Source organism: Mytilus galloprovincialis, chromosome 9 (assembly GCF_965363235.1).
Source record: "Mytilus galloprovincialis chromosome 9, xbMytGall1.hap1.1, whole genome shotgun sequence".
In the NCBI taxonomy this organism is placed as follows: domain Eukaryota; kingdom Metazoa; phylum Mollusca; class Bivalvia; order Mytilida; family Mytilidae; genus Mytilus; species Mytilus galloprovincialis.
In genome coordinates this window covers 76,473,750-76,485,196 of record NC_134846.1, presented here as the reverse complement: position 1 = coordinate 76,485,196, position 11,447 = coordinate 76,473,750, and the positions used below count along the sequence as shown (strand labels likewise).

General features: G+C 31.4%; 1 protein-coding gene across 1 annotated transcript in view; it reads right to left on the bottom strand.

Moving 5' to 3' along the window:
* Window positions 1–5,408: 5,408 nt before the first annotated feature.
* The window catches only part of LOC143045979 (piwi-like protein 1), a 50,927-nt gene continuing 44,888 nt past the window's right edge, over window positions 5,409–11,447 (bottom strand). The window contains exons 17-21 of the mRNA XM_076218882.1: window positions 11,126–11,320; window positions 10,215–10,403; window positions 9,532–9,599; window positions 8,735–8,912; window positions 5,409–8,265 (exon numbers count right to left, since the gene is read on the bottom strand). Of these exons, the coding sequence (XP_076074997.1) occupies window positions 8,179–8,265; window positions 8,735–8,912; window positions 9,532–9,599; window positions 10,215–10,403; window positions 11,126–11,320 (717 nt within the window). The 3' untranslated portion in view covers window positions 5,409–8,178. The remainder of the gene's footprint in view (window positions 8,266–8,734; window positions 8,913–9,531; window positions 9,600–10,214; window positions 10,404–11,125; window positions 11,321–11,447) is intronic.

The window sequence follows — 11,447 nt, the reverse complement described above, 5'->3', positions numbered from 1 at the left end:
TTACTGTAACATGTACATTAGCTAAATATAGATAACTGTAACCATGGAAAATCCCACTGAAAGGATAATTGAACCTTTTTAGATATCAACAAGATACGTATTTATCCACTGGATAACTTTGATCCGTCGGTTCACTCTGAACCGCCGGTTAAATCTAAACCACTGGTTAACTCAACCGCCGGTTAAACAAACCGCCAGTTAAACAAACCGCCAGTTAAATCTGAACTGCCGGATAACTCAACCGCCGGTTAATTCAACCGCCGGTTAAACTCAACCGCCGGTTAACTCAACTGCCGGTTTAACTCAACCGCCGGTTACCATATCTATATAAATAGGGTGCAAACATTAATCCATCATTCTGCCTCTGATGAAGGTCCTTTTCGGACCGAAACCGGTCAGGCTATAAAACATCACCAGGCGCTGTTAATTATGTGTATTGGTATATATACTATATTTTTAGTACAACTACTGGATCTCTAGCCTGTTAACACTGATGATGCAAGTTTGAATCCTGCAAATGAATGAAATCTACTATCTATATCAAAAAGGAATATCTTCATAAAAACAGTGAACAAATTTGAATTCAGAGAAAAACCTTATGCATTGCATCAAATACTATTTCCAATAACAGAAACTTAGCTCAAATAACCCAATCAGCTGATATAACAGTATATAAAATCAACCACTGAACATCCAAATAGATTTTAAACAACATTAAGATAATACTTGGATACAGCTGTATGAACATCACAAGGAGAAAGGGTTTGTGTCAAATTGCAAATGCAAAATTTCTTTACAACAAGAGTGCACATGCTGAAATGTCTCGCCTTCTTTATCAACCATTGATACTATGATGATAGTCTTAAAAAAAAGCTTTACTACAACTATTACATTAACTTAACATGATCCAAGAAAATGAGGTCAAGGTCATCTGAAACAAACGAGAAATACATGTACACCTTAAAATCATTCAATACACTGAATACGTTGAGCTATTGCTTATACAATGTAGTGTCTAAGAAATGGACTTTAACCAAAAAAACTAAACATTGGCCAATGGCTCAAGATGAACCATGCCAGACAGACATGTACAGCTTTCAATCCTTTGATACAACAAATATAGTTGACTTATTGCTTATAGTTTCAGAAAAACAGACAGAAACACTTAAACTTAACAATGACCTGCGAGGTCATGGTCAAATAAAACCTGCGAGACCGACATGTTCATCATAAAATATTTCCATACACCAAATATAGTTGACCTATTACATATAGTATTAGAAAAAAGACCAAAACTCAACTTTCACCACTGAACCATGAAAATGCGGTCAAGGTCAGATGACACCTGCCAGTTGGACATGTACACCTTACAATCATTCCATACACCAAATATAGTAGACTTATTGCATACAGTATAAGAAAAACAAGACCAAAAACAAAAACTTAACTATAACCGTTGAACCATGAAAATGAGGTCAAGGTCAGATGACACCTGACAGTTGTTCAAGTACACCTTATAATCCTTCCATACACCAAATATACTAGACATATTGCTTATAGTATCTGAGATAGACTTGACCTCTTAAAATTAACCTTGTTCACTGGTCCATGAAATGAGGTCGAGGTCAAGTGAAAACTGTGCAACAGGCAGAAGAACCTTGCAAGGTAAGCACATACCATATATAGTTATTCTATTACTCATAATAAAAGAGAAATTAACATTACAAAAAATCTCTTACTTTTTTTTTCAAGTAGTCATTGAACCATGAAAATGAGGTCAAGGACAATGGACATGTGACATATGGAAACTTCGTATCATACAGCATCTATATTCAAAGTATGAAGCATCCAGTTCTCCCACTTTCTAATATATAAAGATTTTAAGAAGTTAACTCACATCGTTGGATCTCTATCCCTGTCGAGCTTTCTGCAACATGCAGGCTCGACAAAAAATTTTAATACTGAAAGATCATTATCACAAGTATGAAACTTGTTATATGTGAATAACTTGGGTAGTATTTTTACCATTAAATCAAAAACATCCTTACAACTGCTTTTGATTTAACAATTTCAATGCCAGAACTTAGCACAAACAGAAACTAGGTGCTCCGCAGGGCGCAGCTTTATACGACCGCAGAGGTCGAACCCTGAACAGTTGGGGCAAGTATGGACAAAACATTCAAGCGTGATACAGCTCTGAATTTGGATTGTGATCAAATTTTTGACATTATATGGGTTTTTTTACACAAAACAAATGTCAAGATTTTACAAATCAATTAAAGATTTCTTCTTCAAACTTATCTAAATCTAAAATTAAATAGTTGACACAGCATAGGTTTCTGACACAGAATGAATGTGGTCTAATGAACTTAATTTTTTTTTTTTTTTGCCTTTGAGTAATTCACTATGCTGTTGAATATTAATCCTCTCAAAAAAATGTTAGAAAAAATTTTTTTTATTTATGAAATCTGAAATGAAAAAAATTTAACCCCCCCCCCCCCCCCCATTTTTTTTCACATCCCCCTTTCCCTTTTTCCAAAACTGATATCAATTCAAATTTCTAATGGAGTTTGCAACAATAACTACTCTTTTATTAAATACATCATAAAATATTAAAATGTAAAATAAAGTGCTTGTTGTCACTGAATGGTAAAGATTGTTTTAATTTATCAGTTGGTAGTAAAAGTGAATATACATTGTATATTGTATAAAACAATGATTTAAGTTGATTCAACTACTATTCTGAATTATTGTGCAATTAGATATTTCTTGCTATTGTGCAATACTGTGCAATTGAAAATATTTGCTATTGCACAATACTGTGCAATTGAAGATTTCTTGCTATTGCGCAATACTGTGTAATTGAAAATTTCTTGCTATTGCACAATACTGTGCAATTGAAGATTTCTTGCTATTGCTGAATACTGTGCAATTGAAAATTTCTTGCTATTGCACAATACTTAATATAATAATTTTGGATCCTGATTTGAACCAACTTGAAAACTGGGCCCATAATCAAAATTCTAAGTACATGTTTAGATTCAGCATATCAAAAAAGCCCAAGAATTCAATTTTTGTTAAAATCAAACTTAGTTTAATTTTGGACCCTTTGGACTTTAATGTAGACCAATTTGAAAACGGGACCAAAACTTAAGAATCTACATACACAGTTAGATTTGGCATATCAAAGAACCCCAATTATTCAATTTTTGATGAAATCAAACAAAGTTCAATTTTGGACCCTTTGGGCCCCTTATTCCTAAACTGTTGGGACCAAAACTCCCAAAATCAAACCCAACCTTCCTTTTATGGTCATAAACCTTGTGTTTAAATTTCATAGATTTCTATTTACTTATACTAAAGTTATGGTGCAAAAACCAAGAATAATGCTTATTTGGGCCCCTTTTTGGTCCTTAATTCCTAAACTGTTGGGACCTCAACTCCCAAAATCAAGCCCAACTTCCTTTTGTGGTCATAAACCTTGTGTTTAAATTTCATTTATTTCTATTAACTTATACTAAAGTTATTGTGCGAAAACCAAGAATAATGCTTATTTGGGCCCTTTTTTGGCCTCTAATTCCTAAACTGTTGAAACCAAACATCCCAAAATCAATCCCAACCTTCCTTTTGTGGTCATAAACCTTGTGTCAAAATTTCATAGATTTCTATTTACTTAAACTAAAGTTATAGTGCGAAAACCAAGAAAATGCTTATTTTGGCCCTTTTTGGCCCCTAATTCCTAAAATATTGGGACCAAAACTCCCAAAACCAATCCCAACCTTCCTTTTGTGGTCATAAACCTTGTGTTAAAATTTCATAGATTTCTATTCACTTTTACTAAAGTTAGAGTGCGAAAACTAAAAGTATTCGGACGACGACGACGACGCCAACATCATACCAATATACGACCAAAAAATTTTCCAATTTTTGCGGTCGTATAAAAAGAGGCTCCCAGGAACTTTTATCAATGAATTGGTATTATATCAACTGTTTTATTTGTAAATCCTATGTTTCTGGTCATTCTGCATTTTTAGTTCCTCTATGTACAGTACATGTACTAGTTTCTGCTAAAAAATACAAAAATCAGCAAATATTTTTCATTCAAAGTGATAACTTCATCAGGACTCTACCATATTTCAGCCATGTGATCATTTTTATATATTGTCAGCTATGTACAGTATCTTATCTACACTGGTTTCTAAAAAACTCTAATTTGGTTAAAATGGTCATTCATGGGAAATAGTTTTTCTACTTACTGTTTCTGCATAAAACTTAAACTTAGTAAAAAATCTTTATTCCAGAGGGCAATTACTCCTTTAAGGCATTGACAATCAATTTTGGCAGTGTTGACTTTATATAGATTTCATCTTGTGAATCAGTTATTCTGTCCCTGGACCGACCAGTCTTTGCTTTTGTTCATTACTATTGACATACTCAACAGAGAAAATGTAAATATAAATTTTCTAGTGTTTGGTTTGACTAGGTCTGGTATCAACATCTACCAACTTGAGGTAAGAATGCTATTCTGAGACCATCATTAAGGTTTTGTGAAAGACAAGACCATGCAAATTATGTCCGACACTTTTTTGTTTACCATTTTCACATCCAAAATCATATGGTCATACAATGCCATTTAAAAACAGAGAGAGAACAAGACTGCTAGAGCTGGTAAATGATTGCAGAGGACCAATTCTAGGGAGAACCTAAATTATTGAAATTTGGTATACTTTGGTGATTTATCAATATTAGTAATCATTGTCTGAGAACATATCCATTATGAAACAAAGGATAACAAGCATTCTGTGGGTATTGTGAGTGCTGGATAACAAATTATTGTATTGGAACAAAATTTTAACGTGATCTATAACTTTTAATAGTGTAAACTAAAGAACAAATATCAAGCCAAAATCTTCAAGCATGACAAAATAAGTGTTAAATACTGATTATTTGAGTGATTTTTTTTTAAGGTCCAAAGACCATAACTGCACAAAATCATCAGATTGGAACAAAATTCACAATTGAACCATGACTTGTCATGAACTACATATAAAGAAATTATCAAATCAATATCTTAAAGAATGACAAAAAAATAGTGGTAAACTGATTTTTTTCAGTGAATTTTCAAAGTCCAAGGACTCTGCACAAAAACAAAGTTTGAACTTGATCTGTAACTTGTCATAATAAAACAATACACTAAATATCAAATCAAAATCTTCCAAGCATGAAGGAAAATAGTCTGTAAAACTGATTTGCTGGACTGGCGAATAGACAATCAGGCAGATGGAGTGCAAACCTAAAGTCCCCTTCAACTTCGTCGGTAGGGGGCTAAAAAAAGTTTTGGTAATTGAAGAATTATTGCAAAATAGAAATTCACTATACTAAGGAACACCCAACTACATAAAAGTGACTTGCTTTAAAATCTTTATTTGTAATAAATTTTCATTATCAAAGATGCATACAATAGTATTCTCCTTACACATGAGGTTATTGCAAATATATAAAGACAAATAAAGAGATTGCATAGAACAGAAACCTATCTAAAGTGAACACTTGTACTGAGGTACAATAAATGGTATGAGCTGGTTACCATGTAAACGGAACACTTTCTTATATCAAAATCTTCAGTAATAGGGGTCTTCTTTACTCAAGTGAGTATTATCAAACCAATTTTGGTAAAATATAGTTTGTCCTACAAAAGGTATTTTGTGAAAGCAGAAATGTTGAGGTTAACCAAAATTTGTTACATTATATAAAGCCAAAACGATCTAAATTGATCCGGATACTTTCTCTGAAATATGAAGATACTTCTGTCCAGAACTTATATCTAACAAGATATTAAAAATCACAGAAGTCAATAATCACCCTTATTTAGACATCCCGAGTAGTGTCATTACTTGTACACAATTTATATTTTAGTATCTTAACATTTGGTATTGCTAGGGGAACAATATCCTATTTAAATTACAAGAAAAAAATTTCAACTAAAAAATAACTCATAACATAAAATATGTCCCACTGCCCATTATAAATGCATTACCTATGACTGATTGGTAAAAAAAAAAAAAACTTCAAAACATAAATGCACTATTCCTTTTTCTGATAGCTATATACATGTATATAGGTCATTATAACAAATTTTAAAACATCTTCAGTTTTAGCATTCAACATAGATACTTACCGGTATGTTCAAATTTTGGATGGAGTTTCTAAAAACCATAAATGCAGTCTACACTTGGACTCTCTGAAGAAACACTGCATTTTCTCATTAGTCGGTATATGAAATGTTTAGTGTAATTTAGTTAGCACTTGCAACTATTTATTTTTTTTCTAAATATAATAGTGTCTTATTGAGCATATTGTTGGACATTAATCTGAAACATAATTCTTTCAGAAACAAATTAATCAGAAAAAATTGCTGCCTGGGAGCAATTTTTTTCTCAAATGAAAGTACAGTATTAAATGTCAAGAAGATCTTCCAGGGGAATTTTCATTGTCAAGAGATTAGCTGAACATGATCTAAATATTGCAGTTAAAATAAAGAAATACAATTTTTAAATAGAGTTTTAACTTGAAATGTGTATGAAAATTTATAACATATGGTATATAATGTTGGTTAAGACTCCTTGCTGCCTTTGACATAAATAAGAATGATTCTTATGTACAGGTATATAATTTGCTTTATATTTCATGAATGAATATGTAATACAGAGATATGTCAGGTTGTTTTTATATACAATGGTTTGCAGTATGAAGTCCATACATTCATTTCACGTTTCTTATACCAAACTCAAGCCTATTTACAAACATATATAATATCAATCATTCTTACTGAAAATAATCACAAAATACACCCTAATAATGTTATATGACTAGAATAGTTACGGTCCATTTTAGAGAGAAAAACTTGACAAAATATTTTTCCCTGACTAACTGATGAAAGGATATTGCAGAATACAGATTAAGAAGGAGAAGATAGAATTCATTGGACCATTAAGGGGGCTCCTGGGTATAAATCAATTTTTTTTTCTAATATAGGATTGCGCTATATTTTTTATAAATGAACTGTATCCTATACTTGAAAGAAAAATGAAATAAAAAAAAATGGGGTCACCGTTCATTCAAGCACACAATCTGCCGCCAGAAGAAGTATACATTTTTGTTAATGTCTTTTTTTTCTGTTGAGCTAATACGAGAAATAGAGGTAATATCGAAATAAAAAAATAACCTAATTACAGAAATCGCTTAAATTTCACAATTTTTTAGTGTATGTACAGCTTATTTGAAAACAATAATAAAAAATATAGGTCACCGATGAGTTAAATAAGATATTTCAAATTTAATGCCAAAAAATGGCATTTTTACACCAAAGGGAGATAATTTGGAGCTTTTTCAATGATATAAACATTTTAAAAGTCATCTGTAGCCAAACCGAATCGTTTTTTGGGTTGATTTTTGTACCATATCATTAAGTAATAACTAATAAGGGTTTAATTTTTTGCTGAAATTTTTGTACCCACGAGCCACCTTAAATACTTTTCTGGGAAATTTTCAAAATATTTACACCTTGCATTTAAACAAAAGTACACATTTGACTTTTTTTTTCAATCTTCTGTATTCTTTACCAAATGTGTATATGTGTTCAGATTCAAGTTCCCTTTGTTACTTTTTTTTTGGTAAAAAGTTTGGCTCTTCTATGGGAGTATTACAGCTGATATAACATTTAAAACAACCTTTTTTCATACAGTACATGTACAGGATGTACAAAAATATAAAATAATTATAACATTGATCTACAAGTTTCACTAACTTGCAAAATAAAAACAAAACATTACAAAAATATAAAATGATTGTAACAAATAAATCAACGCATTCCTTGTCTTTTGCAATGGAGATGAACTAAAAATTACTATGTCAATGATGAACAAAATATGAAAAAATAACATATAAAACACATCTTTTGGTTTGAAACTACTTATAAAATGTAGATGTCCTCTAAAAATTGTCTAAATGATGGAAGACACAAACCAGGTAATCATTTAAAACATCACTAAACTAGTGTCCTCTTTCCCACAATCCTTTGTAACAGAATCAATTAAAATTTGACTAGCATTGAGATCAATATCCGACAGGACTAAAATCTTATTAGCCCAATGATTTCTTGGTGATATTTGGTACCATCTATAAGAAGAACAATCTGTCAGACAGCTCTGTACTTGGTTCTTTGTGGATGTTCTGGCCAACCAAGTAAGCCAACTTATGGGCATACTGAAAAGGAACAAGGTAAATTTATTCATTTGTATAATACAAGAAACTAGAATAGAAAAAAAATATATTTAAATAATGTCAATCTGTCTTATTTGTGAAATGTTTAAATAGGGGTTGCTTTATTCATACACAATTGAGTTAAATAGCTGTGAACATCAATTTTTTTACACAGGAGTTATAATTGCATAATTCAAGATCACACAAATTGGGCATAAGTATTCAGATGAAAGCTGACTCTTCTTGGTGATGCTCAAATTAAGACCTGAACAAAATGCATTGCAATTAAATTTAAAAAATATTCATGTTTCCACTATTAACTGCCAGTTAAAGGAATACACACCAATAACCTTTATTGTTTATGTTACACAATGAATTCAGTATTTCAACAGACTGAACTGAGTTTTCTGCTTGTTTGAATTTTTTATCTGTGTGATCACATAATTGATTTTAGATATGTTAAAATTCTTACCTGACAAGGTGCAGGGACCCTTACAGTTCCTGGCCAGTTATAATACAAATGAGTCATTTTGTATGATAGACGCTGAAGATGATCTGGTCTCATGTTAGAACTGTCATGTACCACAATATAATGTGTTGGTGATACTGTTCCTTGTCTTACATGCTGAGAAACAAGGTAGAAGTCATACCTACAATATACGTAAGTAGAATAAATTCAAACGTCACCTTCCAGACATTTTTTCCTTTTCAATTTTCCTGACTATTTCATGTCAAATGTAAATTAAGAAAGCTGCCACAACTTGTTAATATACGGCAAATTCTGCAATTTTTAAACTTACAAAAAGACATAATTCAAGAAGAAAAATGAAACAACCCTAATTAGAACTTGATCTGTGTTAAGTGGTAAAGAACATTGTGTATAAGTTTCATTAAATTTGGTAAGGCAAACTAAAGTTACAATGCAGAAACTAATATATGGATGGACAGACAAGAGTAAAACTTAATGCTTTCTCTGCCATTGTGGAGGCATAAAAAACATTGCACCCTATACTAATCCCCACCTTCTCAACAGGGCAACATCATCACAATATTATTTTCATCAAACTGTCTTAGCTTATTCAACATATTATCATTGCATCCCCCAAAGTAACATTTAAATTCTAGCAAATAAAACATTCTTCAATACAATGAATACTATACACACAAAATATCATGAACTAACTTTCAATTTTCATATAGGGGCTGTAAGTTAATTGAAAATCTAACATAAGAAATTCTATACACTACATGTTTGCCATAAGTGCTTACCACTCTCTCCTTGTAATGGTATGATCAACAACAGTTCCAGGAGGTGGGTTTTCCAGATCCCTATTTGTCTGAAATAAAAAAAAATCAATAATGTTATACAAACCTGATGATAAATAATAATTCATTTGTTTCTTTGAACTGTGGAAAAAGAGTTCCAGCCAGACTCATTCTAAATCAAGAAGATTTCACTGAAGCTTAATTTTAATATATGAAAATTATATAAAGTATGTAGCACATTTCTTCTGCAGGTGTGAATGGTTTTACAAAATGAAATATTTATCATTTTTAATGTGCTTAGGATTAGTCTGAATTTTGTTAATGCCACAAAAAAACATTTTCTGTCTTTCTTCTATTTCCTGCTCTGATCAAAACGGATTTAGAATCTGCAGTGGCATCTAACAGAACTAGGGATGGTTGATTTGAACAAAATCAGCCAAATCCCTTATCTGGTTGTATAGGCTTCTTTGCAACGATACCTTTTAAAAACACCAACATGCTTTCCGGGGTACTAACAAGGATAACCTCTGCAGTTTTCAGAAAAAAGTACAAGCCATGTAGGTATTTTTAGTTATAAAGCCTTTCCGAAATTTATCCCCCTTGAAATATAATTTTTATTATATTTCTGTTCGGAATATCTTTCTTATCCCTGTGTACTTGCATAACATCACAAATAAATATATTACCTTGAGAAAGATTCTAGCATTTATTCTTTTCTGTACTACTACTACAGTCATTGTTGGATTATAATTATCTCCAAACTGTCTAAAGCATTGTTTCAGTTGTTCTACTTCATGACCTCCCACAATACTCAGCTGTCCATCACCGACACCATCTCTGAATACAACAACCTTCTCTGGGAATGTGTGGTTAACCTTCAAATATATATATATGTACAAAATGTTATAAACTACAAGAACAAAGGACCCTTAATGTGGTACCCAACACCTTCACTAAAATTAATTTGGAGCGTTTAATTTTCATAAAAATTTAAACAAAGTATATACTTGGACCCTTTGACAAAAACATAAAAATTTCAAAAAATTTGAACCAACCATTTTATCAGAAAAATTACACTGGTTATATAGCAGTTTGACAAACACTAATTTTGATCATCGAGAAGCTTAATATTCCCTTAACAACATAACGTAATTAAAACGTTAAGCTGATTTTACAGAGTTATCTCCCTGTAGTGTTAGGTACCACCTTAAAGCCTAATAAACTTTATATATAATTAAAATATGACTGATCACCAAAAAAAAATTAAGCTACAAATAGAATATCAAATATTAAAAAATTAACACATTCAGTTTGTATTTTCGTAAAAAAAAATTCCCTTCATCAGTATGAACTTCTTCATTTGAATGGTCTTTTATTTTTTACCCAATTATTCTGAAGTTTATACATAAATTAAATGGATTGTTATTTGGTTAAAAAACAGATTGATATTCTGTAATCTTGAGAGTTCTACAAAGTATAAAAAAATTTGAGAGGAAAATTTGAAATTTTGAATCATAAAAACAGGGAAGTTAAATACAGACAATAACAACCTTACAGTACCATTTGGTTACCAAATATAAATCAAACCTTAACATACCTCATGGTACTTTCTTATTGCTGATGTCATACATATCTTCAATCCGTCAATAAGTTCTTGTCCTGGTAGCTGGAAACAAACTCTGCTGTACCACCTTGTACATTCTTTGTTTGTACTCGACACAAATCCAGCAATAGATCTTTTACCCCTTGTAGCATCATGATATACATCTATTCCTACCACCATCAAGTTACTCTACAAAATACATTTTATATTCACGTTTTAATATACCACTTAACACTGATATCATTTCTACTAATGTTTTAAATCCAACATAAAAGTTGAAACAGGGCTAATGCTCAAGATCTGTGAATAGAATGGT